We start from the raw sequence: 27,721 nt of genomic DNA, 5'->3' as shown, positions 1-27,721 counted from the left end.
AGAACTGTTAGGTAATGGCTTAAACTGGTTGTTGAGCACGTGGTCAGGGGGTATAACTGACCCAGGGGGCACAGGCAAATGGTTTGCGCCTGTGCTCCCTATGTAACCAGAAATGGTCACCACCCTGGGCATACTATATAAGGGCAGCCACTGAAGGGAGAGCATCTCTTGGACCTAGGCTTCTTTCTGGGTATGAGTGCTGCATAGCTAGAGATCCCCTTCATCAGTTGAGTGAGTTTGACTCTTCTTTCTGTATACAACTATTGGTTTACCCATGAATGCTTTGCCTGGTATCGCTGAGAGCATTTCAGGAACAATTTTGCTTCTTTATGAGTAGAGCAGCTAAGCAACAATATTGGATCTGGGGAACTTGTATGAAGGAATAAGACTGGGGAGAGGTTGATGCAGTGCCTGAGTGGTGAGGAGGAGTGAGCTGAGCCTAGAGTAGTACAAGCTTAAAGGGTTGGTTAGGGGGATGCTGTGGAGCTTTCTGAGCAGAGAGACTTCTATGGGCCTTGGGGGAGCAAGAGGCTGGGAAGGATTTTTCAAAATCAATTTACCAGTACTATCCTTCACCCCTAAAGAAGCCGAGCAGTGCTGTGGTTGGAGGACCAAAATGGGTGGGGAAACTCTTCAGGCCAGTTGCTGCTGCAGCAAGGAAATTTGGTAGAAGAATGGTGGTCGTCTAAATGAAGATCTCCTTTCTCTCAGTCTCAATCTCTGACCTTCATACAGGCTGAGTGAAGAATACAAAACAGACAGGGTGGGCAGAAATGGTAGACAACTGCACAGGGAGGATGAACAAAATAACAATGTGTAGCTGTGCTGTGGTTCGCTTGTGCATCTGTATGTCCATGCTGGTAACCATAATCACATGGTAATCTGTTATCTCGTGATAAGATGGCGAGTGGGTGAGCAAAGCTCCTTCGTACAGAGATGACTGCCACAGTCTGTGTTTCCTCACAGCCTTGACTTTGTTGTGGCCTACATCTGAGGGAAGCCTACTGCTGCTGTCATGTTTCACTTCAGCTTGAATGGTGGATATCTGTGCAATAAAAAAAAAAACAACAACAACCCTTCATCTTATTGATGTTTATAAGACATTTCTTTCTTGGAACGGATTGACTGCTTATGGTTTGCTTTGTGAATGAACTTGACATATGTCATGCAACTCTCCCTTTTAAAAAGGAACGTAGCTGAAAATCAGGAGATGCCAGAACACGGTATGTTTGAAATACTTGACCAAACCGTCTAGAGCATGTGAGTTACGACTCCTAGGAAGTGATCGTGTGCTCTTTTTTTTTCTCTTTCCTGTGACACTCCTGCAACAGAAGGGCCTTTGCAATTTCAGGTGGCAGTTTTATTGCTCATTTTGGGAGCATATGAGTTTGTAGATGACATACTCTGTAGCTTTCCTGCGCCAAATACAAAATGTTGCAGAGTTATGTGGCTACAGGGACTCTGCTACCCTTGGAAGAAAATAGTGTCTTTATGTTGACAGTAGGTTTTAGAGCAGGCAAGTTTTAGACTGGAATTTCTTCCTTTTCCAGTGACCTAATTGCTGAAAGGACATGTAGAACAACCACTTTGGTGCAGCTCAGTCACTTTTAGAAGCCCATTTGGTTCAATTGTGTTGTTTTTATGGTTGTTTTTTTTTTTTTTTTCAGGCACTAAATGATATAAAGTTGTTTTTAAAATATTTATCTGGATGCTTCACTGTTCAGTTGTTATCCGTTATTTAATTTATTATACCTCTCCTCAGGTGGAAAAATACACTGAACTGTAAAGATTTATGTCCCAATCTAGTAACGCAATTTACGGTGTTCTAAAGGCTCTAGGATTAGGTGAAAAATCAATTCTTTTTACAATCAAGGGAACATAAAGAATGAAGTACTTGCTAGTGCAAGCTGTGTGTAATGGTGATGGAAGATTCACAGCACTTCAGCCTTTGGGTATCTCTAGACAGAGCTTTAGGGATTTTGGTAAGCTGCATAGCTGTACTGCGTATCTTTCTATCTAGGAATGCTAACGAAAAGAAAGAAGACAAAATTATTTTGATCCAACTGAAAAACAGTTATTGAAATTCTTTCCTATTACTTACAATTACCATTTCCACGTACATGTCGAAGACTTAACTGTTAATGGTCTGATCTATTTGCTCAGTGTGAAGCAGCTGTGCTAGGAATACTATTCTCACATGAGTTGCCGGAATGCTTTGGTAGATGAGAGAAGGCATAGAGAACCACTGGAGTCCTGCAGAAACACTGGGGAAGTGCCACTCCGTAGCTGCAAAATGATTTAAACTGAGCAAATAGTTTTGAGTGGTTACTTTATGTAATGGATTTTTGCAATCACTCTCCCTGTGACTGCCGAATGTCCATGAAGAAGGTGGTAATGTTCTCAATCTATTTGCTGCTTAATTGAATTTAAGTAGCAAGCAACATTATTTAATAAACGTTGATTCCCATTTTTATTGCATGTTTGTGACCAACTGGTAAGTGGTGTTTCTTCTTTCTGGTTTGACCTTATATGACCAAAATCTCACAGAAAGAGGATTTTGCTTTTTAGTAAATCAGGCGTTCTCTGTGCTATTTAAGTTCAATAATTTGCTGCTCTGAAGGGGAGCTGCAGAGGGAGGATAGGCAGGCCTGGTGCAATTAGGAGCTGTAGTGGTCATCACCCTTTTTGGAGCAGGCTGCAGACTTTGGTCAGGGAAGCTTACTGGACTGAGTTGGTTTAGCAATCCCGATCAATCATAGAATATCAAGGAGTGGAATGGGCCTTGAAAGATCATCTAGTCCAATCCCCCCGCTGCAGCAGGAACACATCTGTATTCTTGCTGAACGAGGCAGAGAACTTTATTGCTACACTGTGTGTGTCCATTGCAGTCTTACCTGTTACGGCTCATCCTAGAGCAGCATGCAGCTGCTGTCTAAGCTGACAATGTGAGTGATATTGTATTGTCGCCAAAAAAGATTGGGAAGCTGCCCAGTATGGAGATGGGACAGAAGGGCCAGCTAAGTTTGGCAAAGAAAAGCAAATACAGAGGCAAAGTCATAAGTATCCTGTTTCAGAAGTGTTGCTTATTGTGTTGTTTTTGTGGATTTTTTTTTGGGGGGGGGGGGGAGAATGCTGGATTTTGTCTTCTTGAGGGACTCAATTCTTCAGCATGTTAAATGCCTGGAAATCCTGCTAACGGGTTGCTGAGGGGCAGGAACACCTTTCTGTCTTCATAATTGATCTTCATAATGAGCCAGGTCGTTTTCTGTCTTTTCACTGTTGTTGCTTGCTTTGACTGTGCGGTAGCCACAGCGCCAGTAGCTGTCCCACTAAACACCGTCATAGTGCCCTTATCAGATCTATGCTTCTGGCTTTGGGAGTGTCAGGATTTTGACAGGGATCAGTCTTACTGTAGGTGAGACTGGTCAGAAGCAAACCTCACTGCCCTTCTGAAAGGGAAGCAGTTGGTCTGGCTTGATTATCACAAGATATGTGATAGGTTGTTCCATATGCTTTTTTCCTAACTGAAGAAAGCAGTGTAATTACTACTACTATGTTGGTAGTAAAGGGCAAAAGAAGCATCCCAAATTTTGTGTTCAGGCCAAAACATTGGCTGCTGGAAAAAGAACAGATCCCTGATTTTGCAGGAGCAGTGTCCAGTCACAATTGCACCCTTAAGGCTGCCTCATAATATTTACTCTGAAGACATGAGTAGGGGGAATATTTTTCTTTAAGGCAAGAAGAAGAACAGGGTTTAGTCTTAACCAACTACTATTTGAAAAGATCAGAATCTTTTTTATTTTTTTTCAAATACTTGTTGTCTGTCTTGGTAATTATGTGGGGGTTGTCTGTGAGGTGTGCAGGCAGCAGGTAGGTTAGTGAGCTTTTTTGCTCTGTGTTTTTGCTTGAAACAGGTGAGATAGGAGCCAGTGTAGTGATTAGTACCTAAAGAATTTGTTGGTCTGAGGTGGAGAAGTGTAGGAAATCCCAAAGGTAGTTGTTTAGGTAAGCACAAACTTCATGAAGGGCCAAGTACTATGGCAGAAGAAAGTACTTGAATTTATCAGTCAGCTGAGAATATTTACCCTTTAAAATGTAGTTTGAGAATGGATGTCTCTTTTGATTCCCCATGACCGTTAAGGGAGAGGGCCAACCAGAGGTGCTGCTTTCTCCCTCTGGGTCACCAACAGACCCCCCCCTAGTCACAGGTGTGGCAGTAATGTGTGCATTTGCAGTCTTGCTTATCTGAGCAACAGTGGAAATGGACAGTCATATTGAGTGCTGATAGTTTTAGAGTGCAACAAACCACCAAAATTTATGTAGCTCCTATTTTCTATACCCTTTCCACCATGAATTGCATTACCCAAATACTTCAGTTCAGATAGTTATAGCAGTATATCAGGCCAAACTTAGTTATCTAAGGGATTAATTTGTCACTGTGTGATTTGACCTTGGATGACAGCTTTGTATGATGAGGTATTCTTGCAGAGGAGAGGAAAAGGAAAATGAAATGGAGAGCTGATGATTAGACAGTGTTTTGGGAGGAGAGGCGAGGACTGTGTAAAAATGCATACCAGAAATGGCTTCCAGCAGTGCCAGATGAGGATAGAAGCAGGACAGGTCTGAGCTCATCAAGAAGAAAGGGGAAAGGTGAGAAACAAGGTGGTCTTCAAATTATTATTTGAGGATGTGAAGTGTTTGGAGGTGCCGCTTGCTGTTCTGCACAGAGTAGTTTCAATCAGTTTACACCTTGAATAGCCTCTCAGAACACAATGTATTATACTTCTAAATATGAGGATGTGCTCAGTGGCTCTTGATAGCAGGTCTTGAGCTTGCTGATGTGGTGAGTACTTGCCAGCTTAGCACCAGGGAGAATATGTTCAGAAAAGTGACTAATCCAGGCTAGATCACAATGATTTCTCTTGTTCCTCAAGCCTGTGGTTTTGTTCTCATGTTAGCTAATTAGCTGCCAGTTATTAGTTAAGTAATACAGCTTTACACATTGTTTGCTATTTGTATTCACTATTGTGCTTTTGTAATTTGAATGGAAAAAGTCACCAGAATAAAACAATACGGTTTGAGCCTGTGAGTGTCTGAGGAGGAATACTGAAGGTTCCTTCCCTTTATGTCATTACAGGTGGAGGACTAGCATTTCCTGAAGCAAACTGCAAATCCAGTCACTGAAAAGTGATTATTTTTTCATAGTCAAAATTTAGATGGCTGAGTTGTGGGTGGGAAGTGGACTGATATTTGGCCAGGTATTTTTTAGTCCTCATGCATTCATATTAAAAAGACGTGTGTCCTTTCGTCCTTTGTTAGATCAAATGAAGAGTAACAAGAAATATGATTTATTTATTTATTTTTTAACTTAAAGGAGTTTTTAACAAAGCATTTTCCTTTTTGGTAGGTGGGAAAGTTGCGTGTGACCTTCTACATAGTTCTAAGTGTAGAACTAGTTGTTAAGTTTTAATAGGGAAAATTAAGTTTTATGGGCTTGGATCTTTTATCTCATTACTGGGAGCTGTTGTAGGGGGTCCAGAGGAGGGCTGCAAAGATGATCAGAGGGCTGGAGCACCTCCCTTATGAAGACAGGCTGAGGGAGCTGGGCTTGTTCATCCTGGAGAAAAGAAGGCTGCGTCGTGACCTCATTGCAGCCTTTCAGTACCTAAAGGAAGCCTATAAACAGGAGGGGAGTCAACTCTTTACAAGGGTAGATAATGGCAGAACAAGGGGAAATGGTTTTAAGTTGAAGAAGGGAAGATTTAGGTTGGATGTAAGGGGGAAGTTCTTTACCAATACAGTGGTGAGGTGCTGGAACAGCTGCCCAGAGAGGTTGTGGATGGAGGTGTTCCCTGAAGGTGCTCAAGCCAGGTTGGATGAAGCCTGGGCAGCCTGGCCTAGTATCAAATGTGGAGGTTGGTGGCCCTGCCTGTGATGGGGAGGTTGGAACTTCACGATCCTTGAGGTCACTTCCAACCCAGGACAGTCTGTGATTCTGTTAGAATCTATTGTTTTAAGAAGAATATGAGACAAAGATTTCAAAGATAGGAAATCAAAGATGAGAATACTGGTGATAAAGCTAGAAGAAATATGGCTTCTCCTCTGAGCTGAATTTTTGGTTATTGCTTTTTACTACAGAGGAAAAGCTATTCTAGCATCTATCAGAGAGACAGGCTGCAGCAAACTGAAAAATTTACAACCTGTTTAGCAATTAAGAAAGCCATGACATTATTAACGGAAGTAAGAGGCTTTATTAGAGCCCGCATCAATCTGTTTGTTTCCAGACTTCTCCTAAACAATTCTGTGTAATGGGCAAATTTGAAGTGTTTTCATTTTACGCATGAGGCAAAAGCTTAACGCAGCAATTTTTCTAGCAAAGTGCAGTTTCACTGCAATAAGAAATGCTCATGTAAAGGACAGCAGATAGATAAGCCGAAGAAACAAGGAAGATTAATACCTTTAAAACTGCACAGCAAGTTAAATTAAGGTTTTAATTTTAAAATGATGCATAGGGAAATGATAATTCATTTCGAGCAATTGGAAAATGAAAGCAGTTTTAAATATTTCTCAGAGTAATGTTTTTTAGAGCAAAATTCTGAGCGGGGGGGAAATCTCTAGATAACACATCTGAGTTCAAATGTGTTCGCTGACTCAAAGGAGTTATTCAGGAGTTCAAAAATACCAAGGAGTAATGGATGAGGTTTTAAAGCCTTCCTTATCATCACTACTAATCCAACTTTCTCCTCAGAAATAGCATTATATCAGCCCAGACTAAACTCAACGTAATTTGTTTTTCCTTTCTTGTGTGTCCCTTGTAGGAATGCATGTGAAGTGCTTCACCCCTAGAAAAGATGTTTGTCTCTATTAATAGTTACTCTGTAGGCAGTGTGTAAATGAGATGTTCACGAGCCTTCAGTTTTGTTTGTAGGGTTTGACCAGCTGAAGTTGTCATATATTGCAAAAGGCTTCCTGTAAAGCCACTTACGGATGCAGCTGTTTGTGTGCAGCAGATATATAGTTTGTTTTAGGTAATTATAGTCTTCTAAAACTTGGCTTCTTGTCTTAACATGCAGAAAATGGCAGTGATCTTTACTTCTTTGTCCCAAATTGCTATATATAGAGTTAACCAGACCTTCTTTTGAAACATACCAGCTAAATCAGACTATGAGCCATAGAATGAGGGAATGGTTTGGGTTGGAAGGGACTTTAAAGCCCACCCAGTGCCAACCCCTTGCTGTGGGCAGGGCTGCCACCCACCAGACCAGGCTGCCTAGGGCCTCATCCAGCTTGGTTTTGAGTGCCTCCTGAGATGGTGCACTACAGCTTCTACTGGGCAGCCTGTGCCATGGCCATGCTACCCTCTGAGTAAAGAATTTCACACTAGCACCTAACCTAAATTTCCTCTCTCTTAGCTTAAGACCATTTTGCCTTGTTCTATCACTGTCAAATCTTCCAATAAGTCACTTCCTTTCCTGTTTATAGGCTCACTTTGAGTACTGGAAGGCTGCAGTGAGGTCTCCCCAGAGACTTTTCCAAGCTGTACAGGTGCAACTTCTTCAGCCTTTCTCTGTAGAAGAGGTTCTCCAGCCCCCGATCATCTTCATGGCGCTCCAGCCATGCTCCAGCAGCTCCACATATGTCTTGTGCTGGGGGCCCCAGACCTGGACGAAGTACTTTAGATAGGACTACACAAGAACAGAGTAGAGGTGGAAAGGAGTTGCAGGGAGTCTTGGTTGGATCTGAACATAAGCTTTATACTGTGTTAAGAGAAATATTTAAGGGGAGGTGGTCTTAGTGCTGCCATCAGTTGATTTATAGGAGAGCACAGTGAAGATAGAGTCAGATTTTTCTTGGAGATACTCACAGATCACCTGGGCAAGGCCTTGAGCCGCCTACTCTGACGACTTGATCTGCTTTGATCTGAGGGTTGGAGAAGAGACGTAAATTACTTCTGAGAGACGGTTTGCCTCCATTACCTATATTGAAGATGTACTGCAATTTGCCTTCAGCAATACAGTGTCGTGTCAGTGGTTGAGGAATTCTAAAAGCTCCTTTGGGGCAGCACTGTTGAACATGACGTAGTTATACTGAAGCTGCTCCGATTTTTTTCTTAGAACTGTCTTACTTGGAAGTGTAATCATGACAAAAGCAAGAAGTGGAAAAGATGGTAGTAAAATACTTATAATAGATGGAAAGAACATAGCTTCTCAGAAACTGAAGAAGAAGGGGTATGGAAAAAGCAAGCTCAAAGTCCATATTTGAAGAAGTGGCTAAGTAAGAAATGCTGCTGTCATCATTTGACTCAACCTTGTTTCTTAATGTGTTGCAAAATGCTCCGGTTCCTGAATAGGGGAAAATTAAGATCCTGAAAGAAGGGTAACTCAGCTAGGAAATGTACTTTTGTGCTAGGCTTTCTGTCTTGTGCTGAGAACCTTGTAAAAGCAGTTGGAATTTTCCTCCAGTAGTATTAAATCTTTGTCCTTTCTACCTTCAATTAAGTGAATGTTTAAGATGTCTCTCTTTATGTGCTTCATTTAATAACATATTACACAAGTGAATCACTTGAGCTCTTCAGTGAAATATAGGAACCATTTTCATGTTACATATCAGCAAATTAACATCTTGCTTTGATGTATTACTGTAACTTAATATTCCAGCTCAGTCTTCAGTGATGTACTTACTCCAGACTCAGAGCAATTTAGGACATTAAATGGTGTGACTGTGTATTCAGTTTCGTTACAGGCTTAGTGCAACAGCATTCAAGCACCTGTTATTGTCTGACACAATTTTTGCAGAGGGCAGAATTTACGGGTAAAATCTGAATCTAGGCTCCTTGGCATAAAGACTGTTGTACATCATTCACCAGAGCAGATCTGAATTGCTATAATGTTTGTAATTGGCAAGCAGTGCTTGTGACTGAAATGTCAAGAAGCTCTGAAAAGGGCATATATTTTCAGAATGTTTTAGGGATTCTTAGTGAATCTTTTCTATAGGCACCTAGGGCCAGATTTGATTATGCCCATCTGTATGAAGAAGCATTTACAGATCTGTCACTGAGATCATACCTTTGATATTGTGAGGATGTGCATTTATTGTGCGCCATGTTCTCATAGTTTCCATTTGTTTGTGTGTTTGTTCTCCCCTCCGAGCACTTCTATCTGTGGGGACTGCAGGCCGTATAGAAGAAAATAAAGTGCTTATAGTACTCATATGAAATCATGATTATGCCATTTAAAAAAAAAAAAGTTATGGAGAAAATCTCTAACTGTTGGACCTATTGGACTAGATAAAGCAGATCAGGGATAAGACGTGAATTAACATAGTGGCCATCTTAGATACCTTGTGTATTTGGAGTATTCAAGGAATAATCTTGGTATCACCTGTTGCTATCACTTGTTGCTTTAGTTACTGTCATGGTGCACATTTTAATTCTAAAAATGTGTATGTATAGAGTATGATGTCTGTCCTTAAAATCTAGATATAAATACTAGGCTAGGGTATAGACTCTTTTATGCTCTGAAGAATGATCAAATGACAGTGTTCCCAACTTTGTTTTCTTTAATTCTTGGCAGCTCTTGTGGCTGCTTGGAACCCAGTTTTGTTAGCACCAGCTTTTTGGCTTTGTGGGATATCTGCTGTGGCTCCTGCATGGGTTCCTGCTCTTCTGTGCTCTTTGGAAATGTCAGTCACTGCCTGAACATCAGGAATCTGTGCAGGCTTGTTTTGATATTTGTCTCTTGGTGATGAGGCCAAGAATGACAGCCACAACCAGATGTTGCAGTTTGGCTTCACATTCATATTTTTACCCGAACTCTATGCATTACTTTTTTGACTGAAATTCTGCCAGCAATCTTACTTAGGCTTATTTAACTTCAATTTTTATATATTTATTTATGGTGTTTCAAACGAACCAGAAATTAGGACATTTACCTGAGCTACATTAAAGTAAAATGCTTGTTTTCTTTCCCCTGTGCTTCACTTGCGCTGCTACAATATATCCTTAGCCAAATATTGTCATATAAATCACAGAATGGCTGGGTTGGAAGGGACCTCAAAGATCATCTAGTTCCAACTCCTGCCATGGGCAGGGTTGCCAACTACTAGAACAGGCTGCCAAGGGTCCCATCCAACCTGGCTTTGAATACTTCCAGGGATGGGGCACCACAGCTTCTGTGGGCAGCTGTGCCAGGGCCTCACCGCCCTCTGAGTGAAGAATTTCTTCCTAACATAATTCCAGTCCCCCTTGTCCTGTCAATGTCTACCTGCATGAGAAGTCAGTTCCCATTCTGCATGTAGGCTCCTCTTCTGAAGTCTTCCACCACTATTTGAAAATAGACTACTGTATATCATGGTGACCTTGCTTTGCTATTCCTCATCTATGTAATCTCCTTGATGCTTTGCGTCTGTCTTACAATAAACAGAGTGTTTTATTTGGTTCTGTTTGGAGAGCAATCATAGTTGTGCTTCCTGTATAGAAAACTCTAGGTTTTGTATTTTGTCTTATAACGTAGTATTCGTGCTCATGTCATGTTCTGCTCCTAGTTTCTGAGAATGTTTTCACTGCAAAATATTTGTTTACCATCAATTGATTGTAAGAGTAAAGAATTCAGTGAAATTCGTGTCCAGTGTGGGAAGTAAAATCATTTTAGCAAAATTTAAGCATTTATAGGAATTTAATTAAAATTAAGCATATGTAGGAAGAATAATATTCACTTTTGAACTAAACTTGTGTTCTCTGAGGCTTCTTATTGCTCTGTTAGCATAATAGAAAACCATCTGCAGATCATAAATTGCGTGTGTTTTCTCTTTTCAAGACACTTTGTTTTGACACAGAAAAAAACCTCCTTAAATGCAGTGCTCATCAAGCATGGCCTTCAATGATAGAGCAGAGCCCAGAGCAGGGCTTTATTAGTATTGGATCCTCTTGCCTCATTTTCCCTATTGTATTTGGTACAGAAGAATGTTATGAAGAACTGAGGACTGATGAATGAAATTTCCTACCATCACATAATCTCCAGTGGCAGATGAATTTCAATAAAGCAGTTGAAGGTGAGCAGGGAAGAGAATTATTGGCTTTACAGGTTTGGAGTGTCAAACCAGGAATATCTCATTAAACTTGAGGTTCATCCAGCGCCATGTCTACGATTCTATCAAAGGCATACTCCACTAACTCCAAGTTGTGATGCGCAGTACTCCTTGCAGCACTATCCGTTGTTGCCTTTCTTCTTTTCCTCTCCTGACAGACAGAGCAACTTGACTTTAAAGCTTTGCCTTGGTTTTGTGCTCAGCACGGCCCAGGGAATGCTCCTCTGTGGCTGAATTTAGTTTCTTTCTGCTAAGAATCCCCGAACCAACTTGTAGTGAGTGTATCTTCTGCCTGCATTGCAAAAGCAGAAATGGAATGGGGAATGGGAAGTTCTCCTTCACTGCTGTTCGTGATGTTCCAATTTTGGATTAGCAGCAGCAAGCTGCTTCTCTTGTAGGATCATTTTTATCCTGCAGGAAAAGCCATAAGGGCCATCTGTAGAGGAAAATGAGCAGTTTGCAATATGTTACATCTGTAAATGAACAAACTATTCCAAACGCTGTGTTTATATACATACTTCAGTGTAATTGAGTCTAACTGCAGAACACAACTTGCTGTTGCAGTTCCCTGAAGCTCGTAGTCAATGTGTTTTTGCAGCAGGGATAGCGAGTAATTATCATTTCAAATGTATTTTATGTATGATCAGAAGAGAATGGAAGGTTTAACACAGTGTTAACAGTTTAACAGTGTTAATCTTGCATGTTGTTCAGAACTGGTTAATTTCATTTGTCTTGAAATTTGTCTTGAAATTTGTCTTGAAATTTGTTTTTCGGTTTTGTCTTGAATAGGTTCTGAAGGCTGCCCACTGGGATTGATAGCAGGATTGTAACTGCTGCACCTCAGGGTTGGGGTTGTTTTATTTTTCTTCCAGATTTATCTTTCTCTGAAGTATCATGGAAGATCAGTCTAGCTTAGTTATGTAAGGTTCTCAATAAGCAACTATACTGCAAGGTTTCAGAGCTCTCAGGAAAAACACTGTAATGTTTTGTTCTCAGTTTCATTCCTAATTTAGGGTACCTAATTCACCTAATATTAAAACTGCAAACTTATATCCTCAGAATGACACAACTTTTGTGAGTGTGGTTTTTTTTTTGGCCCATGTTTCATTTGAGACGACGCTTAGTACAAGCAGTAAGCAAGCAACACCAAGGAAACTGGAATAGCTTTTAGAGATGAGTAGTTTCAAATCTGTACCATGTGCTGGGATGGCTTTAAAGCAGCTCTTTGGTGTGGTGTTTTAACTGGATGCCGTGTTCCAGAATTTCCCTATGTATCATGGTTAGTATCCCTGTGCTTACACGGACCTGGGCTTCAGTCACCGTTGCAGCGGTTATAGTCCCCGGACCCAGTTAACGAATGAATCAATTACCTGGCAGCCTGAATTTTATTGGGACTTCATGCTCTTCACTCCTGCCTATAAATCCTCAGCTCGTGGAGACTTTGCTGACTTTTTTTCTTATCAAGAGGAACCCTGGCACCACTTAATGCCTTTTTTGGCAGTACTGAGTTTTAAATGAAAGATTTGGACAGGTGTTATTAAGGAAACAACGCTGCGGGAAAGACAGCAGCAGTTGCAGTGTGTCAGGACGCTGATGAGTCTGTCTTGCACGCTGTTCCCAACAGAACATGTTCTGTTACCATGTTAAAACTCTCTACTGTGTTAGAAAGCATCATTTTTACGAACAGAAGCCTTGCATGAGCTGGCCTTGCTTGGGGCGATGCAAACACCTTGCGACTGAGGCAAATCCAGTAAATCTACATAAAGCTGGCTCTTGTTGATTCTCTGCCAACTTCCCGAAGAAGTTATTTTGTTCTCTCATCTCTTCAGACTCCTATCTTTTATGTTAATGACTTTGCTCCTTCGTATTACAACAGTGGGATGACAGTGGAAACGTTTAGAAGAAATGACTTCAGCTATGTTTTAAAAGGATCAAAGAATCTTAATGGCATACGTTTTAGCTGCTGATCCTAATAGATGCTTTGTGTTACACCACATGAATTTGACTTCACTGGGATCTATTGAAGAGCATGCAGGCATGAGCACAGTTGAGTATCTCCCAGTGCTCCAGGTATTGTGGGGTTTTCCCTTCCTTTAAATGAAATCATTTGTATAGGCACAGTACACTTCTGTACGTTGTTCTGTCATATGTTAGATGTCTTAATGTCTTTTCTGTGACTTTCCATTATCCTTTATAATTGAACCAACTGATTCTATGGTAATGAGTCCTTTTGAACTGTCAGTGTGTGTATATTTCCATTTGCACCGCTGGCACGTTGTTCTGAACCTTCTCCCCTTCTGTCCAAGTAAATTACTTACACTATCAGATCTGTCTCGTTGTTCACAGTATCACTGCAGTGGATGTTCCAGATACTTCTTGCTTACTGAGTTTATAATGATTGCCCATTTTGCGTAGGGATCTTTCAAAGTTTGATAGCTGTAACGTTGGTACTAATTAATTGTTGTAAGAGTCAGAATCAAAAGGAGGGAGAAAGAAATAGTATTTTTAATTGCACAAGCTACCCTGTGGAGGGTCTAGCTAACCTATTGGCTTTTCATTATACAGTAATTTATATTCAAATTAATTTTAACAGCCAGCATTTTGTCTGTATTAGCTGCGATCATTTAAACGTTTGTAGCAATAGATATGGTAGCTGATGTTGATGAGAATTAGGTTTTAATACTGAATCTTGCACAGTGATGAGAGATGTGGCTGATAACCAGGACTCTGAGAGTTTAGCACAAAGATAAGTAGATGAGTTTTCATGTTTTAGATAGTACTGAATGATAGTGAGTAGTTTGCGGAGATGTACAGAGAATGGCCAGGAGGCAGCGGTCACTGGTGCAACAAGGACATTTTGATTAGGCATAGGGGAAAAATAATCCAGTGTAAGATCAGTCAAAAAAGGTAATGTATTACAGAAACCCCCACACTGTGGAAAAAAATAATATTGCTGTACAGAGCGAATGGAGGGGAACGAATGCTGTCTGTGGCTGATTGCTGGTTATAATCAACGATAAAACATTCACAATAAAGACGGATTTCCTTTCTGTAGTATTGCTCTGTCTTCAACCCTAGGCCAAGCCAGAGTTCCTAGCAAGTTCCAGGATGACCACATGGAATATTATTTAACCAATTTGCTGAATCAAGGCTTAATGATCAGTGTGAGCTCTCATCTTTGCTGATTTGAAGAAAGCTTATTCTCCAGCCACACAGATAAATAAGAAGGAATTCACAATTACGGAAGCCTTGGAGCCAGCATGGTAGTTCAGTGAGACTGGGAATTCCCAATCATGTAAATTTTCTTGGAGAAAAGTGATAGCTAATGTCAGTTGGTATCATTCCCTGGAGGGAACAGTAATCTGTGTTCTGCTGAAGTTGAGCATAGAAATAATCAGAGGGAACTTGTAAAAGCTCTTCTACCCGGAGACCCATTATAATGTCACCCTTTTCTATAAATCTTGCTGATACGCTGTTTTGTGCAACCTGGTCTTGCATTGTAATGGAAGGTACCATGGAAGCACACAAAATTTTCAAAGCCTGAGGAATGCGTGTTTGAAGCCAGCAGGTGTATTTAGTGTGAGCTTGGGTCAGGCCCCAAGAGGCAGCACTGAAGTACTCAAACGTCCTATGCCTAATGATCATTTTTCATGTGTCGCCAGTGATAAAGTATGCAGGGAAAAAGCAAGATCACTCGGGGAATGATATTGCTAAGGCTGCTTACTTGAAATTACTGGATTATTTTCTTGCTGACTTCCATGAATCTCTACCACTGGCTGTTTAGTCTGTGTGGGAGTGAAATTTGGTTAGCATACAATAATGCGTTGTTTTTCTGTTTTCAAGTGGAAATGAAAGGCAACATAGCAATGAACTGGAAACTTCAGTAGTCTGTGACCAGATCCCTTTGTTTGCTTACTTTTGTAGCTATGCTATTACCTTCCTCTCACAGATACAGCTCTTAATCAGTGAATATTAAAGCCATATGGACATTGAAAGAAGTTCATAATCAAGTGAAAAAGGAAGAGTTGGTAGCAAAGAAAATGGAATAATTTATTCCTTCTGTATGTAGTTAATTGAAAAGGGGTTGGGGGGAAGCTCTTACGCAATATAACTTGCGTCTGTTTACGTAAAACAGTACTTTTTTTAACCACTTTCAGTTGGCTCAAAAGCTGTTTTCCAGGCTCCCAACTTCCTGGTAACATGACTTCAGAGCAACAGCCCAAACTGGTGATTATATTAAGTGAATACAATGGGACAAATGAATAAGTCTGTAGCTTGATCTTTTCCATTGATAAATTTAGAACTTGTAAAAGCTGAAGTAATAGTCGTAGTGATAAAAAGAAATGTAATTTTATACTTCACCACCAGTCCAAAAAAAACAGTGTATAATTATTGTGGGAGGAAGAAGAATACGTATCTCCTCCTCACTGCTACTTTTTCCTTCTCTTTAACATTGAAGTAATCTGTTTTAATTAAATCACCAACCTATTTCTGCACAAAAGATGACATTTCATTAATGATACAAGATGTGAATGAAACAGATTTAACCCAATTTTCAAATGGATTTCAATTTGGAAAGGGCAGCATGTAAAAATTTCTTGTAAATGTGTGGGATGAGCTTGTTGAGCTTGTTAGCATCTTTCTGAAGGAGATGGGATTGTAGTATGATGAATAATTAAACAACAATCCTTTAACTCCACATCAGCTTCTAACCGGTTTTTATAATCCCAGGTGATGGAGACACAAACTTCTGACATCGTATATCAAGAATATATTGTAAACAGAATGAAAACATGCAGATCTGTGATGATTGCTAGCAATATATATATGCATATACAGTTGTCTCTGCTTTTTTAAGCTAAATATGATCCTTCAGTGGCTTTTTGAAATAACTACTGTCATAATTTGTTTCCTATTTGAAATAAAAAATAAATAAAAAGGAAAAAAAAAAAGCCTGCAAAAAGGACGCTGGTCTCCTAAGCATGGTTTTATCATTACATTCAGCAGCACTTTTTCCATGCGCTTATTGTGATGCTTAGCAGCAGTATCATATCAGGTCCTTGTTGCATGCGGGACTTTGCTCCTCAATTTAGGATTTTATCAGTAGTGCTGATAAGCCACAGCCCAATTCCCATGTGCTTGCCATTGCTTCCAGGCTAGGATTGTGATCTTGCCATCAAACAAGAGAACTGATCCAGCACAGATTGTTGTTCTCCACTCCGTAAAAGACTTGAAAATTTGGTGATGTTGGTCATGTGGTGTCGAGAGCCTTAGCTGAAAATACATGAGAAGTAAAAGCATCGTGCAGGATGTGGTGTAGAAGCTGAATATTTTGTTTGCGCTTAATAAAGCAGCCTAATGCTGTTCCTGTTTCCACATAGGTTTGCATTTTATTTCCTGGTGGCAAATCCATGGGAACACAAAGCAGGTGGCAGCATTTGTAGGTGACTGGGAGGCCCGAAGTGGGCTGGTGTGATCTTAGTCTGTCAGGCACTATCACGATGCTGTCTCACATTTCAAAAGCCAGTTTTACTTTAAAGAAATTCACCTGTATGTCTTGAGCTGAATAGGGTGGTTGGAGACCATCCACTTGACTTTAAAACAGGCTGAACCAACAAGTGTGTGTTGGGGGTGGGGTGGAATTCACAACAGGCTGTGTCTGTATGGTAAGGTCTGGGTAGATATGAACAGGTTTGAAAAACTGTTCACTGTTAATGTACCTTTCTCTTATCTGCAAGGAGAACAGATCAGCTGTCTCATCGTTCAGACTTGAATTCATGAAGTTTATTTGCATTTCCTAGATCTCCACGCTATATTGCCAAGTCTGCTTACTCTGAATTTAGAAACGCTGTTCCAATTTTACTATCATAATTCATGGGGAAAATGGATATCACAGATTTGCCCTCTGGAAAGGTGACTTAGATTTTTTTGCTGCTCTTATGAATGGAGGACAGGTGTATTGAGGCACTAAGCCTTGTGTTAGGAGCTTTATAGGGGTCAGATTGGGAAGTTCAGAAACAAGTGAGTAAATTAAAGTGTTCCTGTATTCCTTGTTGATGGAAAAAAACAATTGCGTAGTAAGTTCTTGTTGTGTTACAATTGCTTATTTTTTTTCTTCAGCGCTCCTGTTTGAGCAAAAGCTCCAACTGCAAGATTTGTGGTGCTGCTGGCATTTGTAAAGGAATAATGGTCACAGGTTGCCGCTACTTCAGCCTTTTGTGTTCACATTAATAGAGGTTCCTGACCCAAAGGAACAGACAGTGTATAGCAACAAGATTTGCCAGCATAAATACCCTGCCCTACTGCATGGGCCATCAATCCTGACTCCTTGCTCAAGAACGGGAGGAAGTACTGGTCAGCAGTAAGTGCAGAAATAAAGAGTAAAATGTATCTTGGAAATTAAAGTCAATATGAAGGGGGCCTTCAAATGGATTTACACAAAGTTCGTGTAAGGTGAAGTGTGTGCTTTTTAGATGGAGTATGGAGGAATAGAAACAGATTGCAGGAGTGCTGAGCAAATTTAATTAAGCCTTGGAATGAGGCATTCTCAGGAGAAATTCAGAATTACCTCCATGTCTGCCCGTTTGCCTGAGGAAACGTGGCACTGAGAGCAGGAACAGAGCTGTAAGCCGAGGTCACAGTTCACCCTGTGAAGTTCAGGGTCATGCTGGAAAGTTTCACTATGGATTTAGCTTATTTTGAAACATAAAGGATGATTTGTGCCTTTCTTCCATAGATTCCCCCCCCCCCCCCCTTCCCATTTTGCTCAGGATCTTGTTCACAATGATATGCTCTCATATAGACTAGCAGAGCATCTGCTGACTTCTGCATGGACAAAAGGGTTGTACGTGCCTGCAGTGTTCTTAATGGACCTTTTCTCTCCTTACAGGAAAAGGAATGAAGAAAATGAGCAACATCTATGAATCAGCAGCTAATACCCTGGGAATCTTTAACAGCCCATGCCTGACAAAAGTGGAGCTGCGGGTTGCATGCAAAGGCATATCAGACAGGGATGCCCTCTCAAAACCAGACCCTTGTGTCATCCTTAAAATGCAGTCACATGGTCAGTGGTTTGAGGTGAGTGTTTAATACAGTTTAAAAAAATAAATAAAATAAAAGGATTTTTTGGATGCTTTTTTTTTTTTTTTTTTTCTGAACCAAGACAAAATTCATGTATCAAGACTAATAGAGAGGAGAAGCAGTTGGAACCCTGTGGCAAAATTTTGTAAGATAGAAGGGAGATTTTCCATTAACTCCAACACTCTTTGAATCAGATTCTTAATGATACTTTGAACTTCTCTTTGGAGTCTGTATTAAAAATGAAGATGATTAAAGAATAAGACATCATAAAACTTTTCCCTCTAGGCACTCTTGTTTCATAGAAGCTATATAATAGCAGAGATAATGGTAGTGACCATTATAAAATGCTTTCCAATCTTAAGAAGTAAAGTGCTGTGGAAGAGAGGAGTGTTTAATATTAGTTGGCAAGGAATTCAGTGATAGTAGTTTGATTGGCAAATTTTGAGTGTTGACGCTGGGTCTGCAGTTGAAGTTAGAGATATGAGCTAATTCACCAGTTTTCACTGTATTTCAGATTGCACATATGATTAGAAAAAAAATAACATGAAGTAGGATTTTAATCCTAAAAACCATTTGAATAGTAAATAGAAACGACGTCGTAGAAACATACCTATTGTTAATGAAGAACGTTAAACGAAGTGTTAGATTTTAAACGAACCTGTTCTGGTTATTTCAACAGCATAGTTTTGCTCTGTGGATGTTTGAAGTCTTTCCTTTGCAGGGTCAGCATTAGGAGAGGGAATTTTGGATTTTTTATTATTTTTTTTTTTAATTTTTTTTAATTGTAGGTTTGCTCTTTTATTAGCTTTGTGTTCTGGATGCATTGGATAGGTTTATTGTAGAAAATCACTCTGTAAGTAAAAATAATTATCCCTGTGCTTCAAAACCAGTATCTTCATGTAATTGAAACGTAAGGTGATGTACTAGCAAAAAAAGAAAGGCATTCTAGCTAACCATGCAGCAAGGAGCATTTAGCTATGCTGTATGTTATTGTTGAAGTCAGAGTAATTGACTGTGTTTGGATTAAAGGTCAGACTAAATGAATACATGTGCTTCGCAAGAACAGATCCAGCCCTTTTGGGCCATTTCAGTTTTCTGAATAAATCTGAGTACATTTCACACAGTTGTCTGTGGCCAGTTATACGCAGAGTAAGTAGGTTTAAATAACATATTCTTATGTTCTAATTGAGATCGTTTTTATTTAATGCAGGTTTTAATTTGAAAAGTGATTGTCTGAATGGAGAAACTCACTGAACCGATCTGCTCACTGATATGACTCTCATCTTATGGCAGTTGCTCCTACTGTCTAATGAAAGTCCAGGATATTCATTTTAGTATGAACAAAAAGTTTTTATTAGTTCACGTTCCTATTGGTGCTGCAGAGCTAATACAGCTCTGATGTGATGAGCCATTTCCTATTCTGGCCCCCACATTCTCAACAAAGTTTTTAATTAAGTTCCAATTGCTGAGTTAAATTGAGCAGAGTCACTCAGGTATAGCTGAAGACATAATTTGGCTGGAAGAATCTCCTGCTGATGTCAATCAGTGAGCCAGCAAGATCTCAGACTATAGGCTGGCTAGTAATTAAAATAAATAAATAAATAATCTAGTTACTATTAAACAATTAATCTATTCAGCATAGAAATTACTGAATGACAATACAAAAAAGGATTGGAACTTAAGACTTTTCTATCTGTGGGTTTGAAGACTTCATGAAGAAGTCCTAAATTTCCAAATTGCTGAAAGTCCTTGTAGGTTGGATGTCTTCGAGCAGGTTGCAGCAAAATCCAGTGTTACTGAAATGTGCACACTGACCACGTATTATGGCTATGTTGAAGATTTCTGCACAGGAAGCAGCTGGGTTGAAGATGTTTGAAATACAGGTTGTGGTTTCCCTGGTTGTTCTCTTGCAAATAGGTGCTTTGGAAGAGTATGGGCAGGTCACATCCTGAGATGGACCAGTGGCGGCTGAAGCTGGTGGGCTTTAGCTGTTGAGATTGCACTGTCTGTGCAATTACAGTTGCTAGAAAGTGTTGTGTTCACTCTACCTATGCAGATTGTGTATAGGATAGAATAGGCTTTTTGAAAGTGAAGAATCAGTGTCTGGAAAAATTTGGATAAAACACGGCTACCTGTACATGTAAGGGGGAGAGGGCTTTTTGGTTGAGTTCTAACATATGTGCATTATGTGGCTGTGTAAATTGTGCCTCCCAGACATTTAAGTATAAAATCAAAATATCTGTACTGTTGGGGCATCTGTGTGTATATTTATATATGGTTAGAGATTTAAACATGGTTGGTTTTCTGTCTTCTCTGTAGCTGTGAAACCACTAGGAACACATGCAGGACACAGGTACTCAAGGCAGTCTCAGTGTCGTCCTCAGTTCTGGCACAGATGTGCTTGCTGTCTGGTAGATACTTCCCTACAGATTAACACGAACATGCATGCACACACCATTCACGTATCTCCCTCCATGCATATCTCTGGGCTTGCATATTCATATTGTCTGGAAAGCACTGTCTCCTCCAGTGAAGGACTGAAATAATGTATCACATCTCACTGAAAAATTGTCAATCTACTCTTTCCCTAGCATAACTTTTGCATTTTTAGTCTGAGATGATATGTCAGAATTTAATGTTACACTATCTGTATATACTGTATATAAGGTTATATATCTGTATATAAAGACAATTTGGTGGTCCAGGGCTGAATTTTGGCTCTCCTGAACCTTAGTTCTAGGCAGGTATATTTCCAGAATGACCAAATACTACTTTTTTTGTTTTTGTCTTTTTAAGTGTTTGCTTAGGAGAGTCATTTGATGGCTGTTTTCCAATATTAATTTGAATTTAATTACTGCACTGAACTTCAGGATGGAGAATAACTGGATGGGGTACTGGAGTCAGGCAAAAGTGTATGATGGTAAACTCTTCTCCTCAAATCATTATGGTACCCACCTGCTGTGTGAATGTGTTTTAAATAAGTGTTAATTGCATATAGTACTGCAGTCGTCATCCAAGATGTGCTAGCACTGAAATTCTCACTAAATTATTATTCCTGAGAAAGTAACTTGGCCTGGTTCATGGGTTATCATCTTAATCTGGCAAGCACTGAAAATCATAGACATTTCTGAGCTGTGTCTGGTCATATGAGACTTAAATGAGATCAGGAGGTATAATGCAACTTGATGCATGTGGGTGGAAAGTGTCGTCTGTAACTACAAAAAGAGAAGAGCAGCTCTGGACAACAGCCATGTCTGGAAATCAGGCAGGGCTTCCAGTAGCTGTGTTCCTAGACCATTCAGCAGTGGGGCTTAGGAGATCTGCTGCTGTCTTGTGTATTTGAACAGCCAGCAGGCATTCTTGCTTTTTTTTCTCGGAGTTTCTTATAACACTTGAAGTAGAGAGGAAATAAAACAGCACTGAAGACAGCATGCAGTTGCTGAAAATCACATTGGTAGAATGGGGATGCCTTTTTTGGACAGATAGGTTTGTCTACCTATGGATTTATTTTTATTATTATTTTTTTTTTTTTCATGTGAATTGATTGAAGTCACAAATTCAGTGAAACTCAGTGAGTTTATTTTTCATTTTGGTGTTTCTAAAATTTGATTTGAAGGATCAGCTCGATTTTATTTTATTTTATTTTATTTTATTTTATTTTATTTTATTTTATTTTATTTTATTTTATTTTATTTTATTTTATTTTATTTTATTTTTACCATTTTTATTTTTCCCCCAAAGGGTTTATTCTTTGCTTTGAACACTAATCTGTAACACTTGTATGGACCTTTGTATAAATAGGCACTAGAGACCAGTTAGCTTGGAAATGAATTGAACATGTGAAATACCAGTGGAGCCTACTGAGTATCTACTTAGGGATCTAGCTGCTGGAAGGGCTCTCTTGCTATTCATTCTTACTTGCTTTTCCTCTCAGTTTTCCTTACTTCCAGTATCCTTCTCCTTCCTCCTCCTCTACCTCCTCATGTTCCAATCTCCGTTCCAAGCAGCTGCTGCCTCCTCTTGCTGCTCTGTGCATTGGAGAATGGGGGAGGTTCGCTTCCCTACATGGGGAAGGGATCTTAACAGAAGACCCGGGGACAGACTTCTGTTACTCATTTCCATAGATACACTTCTGTTACCCATCTGTGGCTGTCACAGCCCACCGCAAAAGCCAACGAGCCATGAAATAGAGAGGAGTCTGTGGGTTGACATGTTCCATGACTCTTCCGAAATGTTCCAAAATAACTACAAAAGCACTGTGAAGAGCACACATATATAAACCCTTATGCATTCATTTGGTGTTTTATATACATCTTTTTCCGTTCATCTGTATGGACAAAGTAATAGATCAAGTGTTTGGATGGAATTGGAAGTTTCTTTATCAGAAAGAAGAACCAGCAGCAGCAGCCACATAGTCATCGTCGAGGCCTCTCTCACCCCTGTCTCACATGTACTGGTTGGTGATGGTAAAGAAGTGCGTGAGATCAGGGAAATGGGAAATTATCTTTCCAGTTTGCTCTGCCAGCCCCAAGTCATCATCTCTGTGACTTCTTAAATGTCTTTGTAACTAAAAGACAAGGGTAGATTTAATGTCCATAACTTTATTCAAGTGATTTTTTTATTATTAGTCAGAGAAATAAACTTTCATGGTATCCTGGGCCATAGGGTTGAGCAGTTGTTGGATAAAGTAATATTACTTCGATACTTTGAGACTACCACTTGCTGATCCCTTTTAAGTTTTTTTTTTGACTGTGTTGGAGGAGATGCCGTGGAAAACCTTTTTCGTGTTCTCAGTGCAGTTTGGGATTTTAGTCTTCTGATCTGCCCGTTACTGAGTAAAAATTGCAACTGTTATATTGTATATTGCAAAGACTACATATATCTATCGTATCAAGGAATAATTTGGATGGTTATTTTAATGATGTTTATTTCAGAATATTTCAGATAGGCAATGCCAACAGCTACTTCTATATTCCCAGAAAGATCTTCAATCAGTAATTCGGGATTTGTCCTCTGCTTTAAAGAACTGTGAGGCACAACAGAGTTGGCTTATTGGATATTTGATTCATCTGTGTTTTTTTCTTAAATGTTAGTCAATGCTAGAGTGTCTTCTGGATGTTCTTTTTCCATTTTAATGCTAGAATTTCAACTTTAAGTGACATCCTGTGCAAAATTAATCATAAGGCTGAGTTAACAGTAAGATGGATATACCAGTTTATGAAGATTTTCTTCTGGCCAAAAAAAAGAAGCATCATGAAATTCTGGTTGGATGTTTTGTATCGGATCGTGGAGATAGTGAGGTGCTTTTGCGCTGTAGCTGTCATGAAATTACCTTCTACCAGCACGAAGAAACTTAAGATTTGCACTCTAGGGTTTCTTCTCTTGCAGGTATAAGATGGGTCTGGTATTTGAATATGCTACCTGCATTTTCTCCAACCAAAATTCAGATCAAAGTTTTTAGTGATCTATTTCAGATTTATTAAAAATACTTCTGGAATCACTGGCAGCTTGCTTGTGAAAGCCAATGTGGAAGAAATGATTCTTCAACTGAAATGATCAAGATCTTCAGACCACCATCAGAAAAAAGGGCGGTGAGATTCTTTTCAATCAAGGCAGCATGTGACCAAGGCCCTACCATATGTGACTTGGAACTGACAGTCTGACTGTCCTCAGCTGCCCAGGCATCTTCAGAGCACTTAGTTTTGCATGCGGGTCTGTGCCCTGCACCTCTTGCAGGTGTTACTCATCTTTTTTACTTAATAAGAAGAAATGGTGTCACTCCTTCTGCATTTGTTTTCCAAAGAGTATTCCTAGAAGTTGGTGCTTAAGAGATTCTTATGTGCCACGAGAGCCATGTTGTTCTGACTCCCCAGCAGAAAGATGTAAGTATTCTGTAACAGTGTGCCTGAAAGCACGGCTTTATAGCTTATTGCATATTCATAATTCAGTATTGTTCTTTGTGCTTTTTTAGTGTATGTTGATGCTAATGAAAACTTCGTTGCTTAGGACTATTTTGTAACCTCCACTGCCAAAATTTGCTTTTGGCTTCTGTTTTCTGCTGCTGGTAAACTTGCCTGAAGTCACTTTCACCATACGGAAAGACAGTCAGCTCATCTTTTTCAGACACCACTGGAAGTCTGCAGGGTCAGGCTGTGGGCTAATTGAATATTTTATTTCAGTCTACTCTCAGCCTGAAATAATCTCATTGGATATTTTATGTTCCAAGTCTTAATGTTTTGGAATCCTCTTCTGTTCCATGGGTCTGTCTGTTGAAGACTCCTGTCATTAACTCTTTCAAGAAAAAGAGATGTGTTTTTTTTTCACGTGGGTACAGTTTTGTTCTACAACAGTTTGAGGGGAGGAGAGCACTGATTCCCTTACATTCTTAACCTGGCATGCATATTTAAAAAGGACAAGCTTGAAAAGACCATTTTATTATAGTAAAGACAGGTGGGAATCTTCTGTGCAGTTTTCCCTCCCATCCTAAAGAACATTTCTCATATTATTTCTGTTCAGCTCCTAATGCTTTGAGTACATTTCTGTGAATGTCTACACATAAACTTACGGCCTGGAATTACATTTTATTGTAGCCTTTTTTTTTCTTTAAAGAAACACAACTTTCTTCATTTCCCAAGTCTTTTCTAGCTTGTTATGCAAGGTCTGAAAACCAGAGGTTGTAAATCTTTTGTGTTGGCAAATACTTGATTAAAGTGGGCACTGGGAATTTTTTCCTCCTGTGCCTAGTTTAGAAACACGAACATGAATTAGAATATTAGAGCATTAGAAATACAAAGGTTTTGATGAGATTTTTTTAATACCTGAGGTACTAGTAAGTGACTATTTATTTTAAATCCATTTTATAGTAATTATTTTTTGCCTTCATTCTTTATCTCACCCATCGCTGCTGCTTTCTCTTTAGCTTTCTCCTCAGCATCTAGACGTAGACACAGTGCTGCATTTCCTGTCTTTTCACATCAACTAGTCTTGACATTAGAACTCATCTGAATCAGACAGATTGTCTTAACTGAAGACGAATCTTGTCACTCTGAGTCAATATATGTGATGAAATCTCATAACGTTCCACTAGCTCCATCAGTAATCTCTACCTCTGTAGTTCAGTTTCTGAAACATAATGCAGAGAAAAAGAAAAGAGAAAACATGCACTGTAGAAGTCTGTTTTCATACTGAGAATAGGTCTGTTTGAGGTGGCTGCTTCCCCTCTAGAAGATTGGTGGGATCATCTCCAGCAGCAGCAAGATGCTGGGTTCTGGTTCTGCCCAGCTACATTTTTTTCCAAATGCCCTGCCATCACATCATGGCACAGTGAAGAGATTTTTCTCTCCATTTGCACAAGTGTAGTCTTGGGAAGTCAGCTGGGAGAACTTGTATGAAGCGGTGGTAAAAGCTACGTGATCTCTCCTGGTTCCCATGGCCTTGAGCAGAACCTCTATTGGGAAAATTCACTGTTGGAACCAACTTTCAGAAGCCTTCATTCTGGTAAATCTGAAAAATCATGGAAATGAAAATGGGACAAACAAAACAGTGGGATCACATGGTCATTTTCTCAAGTTTGGAAATAGTTACTTGCTTAAAAATCAGTGGTTTTAGGCTACCTGGAAAGTTTGCTTTTACCTTAACTCGTGAGTAGTATGAAATATAGAGAAAGGACTGGGATGAGTTCTTATCTATCTTTGTACGTATCATGTTTCATCAAAACACTATGGCTGACAAAGTATTCACTTTAATAAGCTTTTTGAGCCTCAGGAGTAGGGCACTTGAACTGAATGTTCTTCCTGTCTCCAGTTGTGAATATTTCTTTGCAGTTATTGCATTTTCATCAGTATTTCTAGTGATCCTGAGACTTGCTTTTAAGTACTGCCTGTAGCACTGCAGTCTACTCAGAAGTACTCAATTAATGCTTCACCAGCTTTTCACGACTGTGCTTGGAATAGCTCTCTGTGGAGTCTGTGACTTGTAAACAGTGTTCTCAGTCATATTAACAGAAGGGGAGTTGGCTAATTTTTACTATCAAAACCAGATCAAATCTTTTAGTTTTGTTGTATGAATAAGTTTAGAAAAAAAAGAAAAAATAGGCAATTCATGGTGTTTTCCAAATTACCTTAGGAAGACCTGAGGAAGAAGAAGGCTTTGCAGCACTTACACTGCTTTGTCAAGACTGGATAACTGGCCTGTTAATGTCAGTCATGGTTTGTATGTCACCAGAATAGATACAAAGCTGTCTCTCAGAATGGTAAGGCTAAATAGTGGTGTATGGTATTTGTTATTTGTAGTCATTGTATTATACACAAGAATATGTGGTCTAGAATGAATCTGAGGGCGTATAAATACTTGCCTTGTCTTGTCTCGTTGGGAATGATTTTCTTTTACTGCAGGAAGAAATCAGCATAATATTCTCCAAAGTGATTTTTAGTAATCCCTGATTGCATTAAAAAGGGCACTTGAGCTTTTCTGTGTACAAGCATGTAATGATGATCTTTAAGCAGAAAGGTGGTCTCATCAGATAGAGGAGCTTCAGGGAGAGTGGTATCCTTCTTTTAAAATGTCCCTGTAGGGCAGAACAAAATGGTGTGCACAGAGAAGGCAGAGACAGAGGGAAATCTTTTAAACACTGGTTTAAGATAAGACCAAGGTAGAATAATTGATAGCAGTGAAGGATGAGCTTAAGAAAGAGCTTGCTTTCTCTTATCTCACTCTCTCTTGCTCAGGAATTAAAACAGAGGTGGTGAAATAGAAGCTGGGATGCATTTCCTCATGCAGTGCTGTACTAGGTTGATGAAGATGCAGATCCTTAAAAGAGGTTTTTCAATGGCATTCAGCAAACGAAGGTATCTACAGAACTTAAAATGAAAAAAAACAACAACAAAAAAACACAACAAAAAACACGTTACTAGAGAAATGCAACTGCTACTTGGTAATAAAGTAGCTTTCTAAAGAGGATGGACAGAATCTCAGCAGCAAAGTTGGCTGAATTGCCTTAGAGAGAACTTTGCTGAATTCCAGTCCCAGTCTGTGAGCTGGGGAGGATGCATTATCGCAGCATCTAGCATTAAACATGTCTGGCTGTTTTGAGTACTCTTTGGCATTAACTGAAAGGAAAAATGCTACAGTTCTGCAGAGAACGAGTCACCACGCTGCCACCAGCAGCTCAGCGTTCAAAGAAATGCGTTTTTGATCCTTTTGCCCACTTTCCCTGCAGTTTAATTATCTATCAATCAGATATGTAATTTTTTAAACTTAGATGAGGAGTGGAAGTCTGCTTTTATCGTGGGCAGGCAGACACACATTTCAGATCGTCTCAGTGATATGTCTGCCTCTCTGCCTGATGTGGGCTAATTATTTTTTTAGCTCCCTTGCATTGTATCACTGCTGCTTCTGCTGATTTCAGCTGGAGTTGGAGGTCAGTCTATTTAAAGAGCACACACTTTTATCTTGATGTCTCTTGTGAAGTGCTGTATAATTTGGCTACTCCTGGGGATCTTTGTGGTAAGAATACATAATTTACTGACCATCTGTCTGCCTTTTCCTTTTATTTCAG

At 39.6% G+C, this 27,721-nt stretch overlaps 1 protein-coding gene across 3 annotated transcripts in view; it reads left to right on the top strand.

Moving 5' to 3' along the window:
- The window catches only part of CPNE4 (copine 4), a 195,713-nt gene that overhangs the window by 19,700 nt on the left and 148,292 nt on the right, over positions 1 to 27,721 (top strand). For 2 of the 3 annotated variants that reach the window (XM_072328609.1, XM_072328607.1), the window contains exon 2: positions 17,975 to 18,162. The exons of the other annotated variant lie outside the window; for it this stretch is intronic. In XM_072328609.1, the coding sequence (XP_072184710.1) occupies positions 17,983 to 18,162 (180 nt within the window). In that variant the 5' untranslated portion in view covers positions 17,975 to 17,982. The remainder of the gene's footprint in view (positions 1 to 17,974; positions 18,163 to 27,721) is intronic. 3 annotated transcript variants of the gene reach the window in all.

This window comes from Excalfactoria chinensis, chromosome 2 (assembly GCF_039878825.1).
Source record: "Excalfactoria chinensis isolate bCotChi1 chromosome 2, bCotChi1.hap2, whole genome shotgun sequence".
Taxonomy (NCBI): domain Eukaryota; kingdom Metazoa; phylum Chordata; class Aves; order Galliformes; family Phasianidae; genus Excalfactoria; species Excalfactoria chinensis.
Note: the sequence above shows the minus strand (reverse complement) of the source record. Positions and strands in the feature narration are given on the sequence as shown.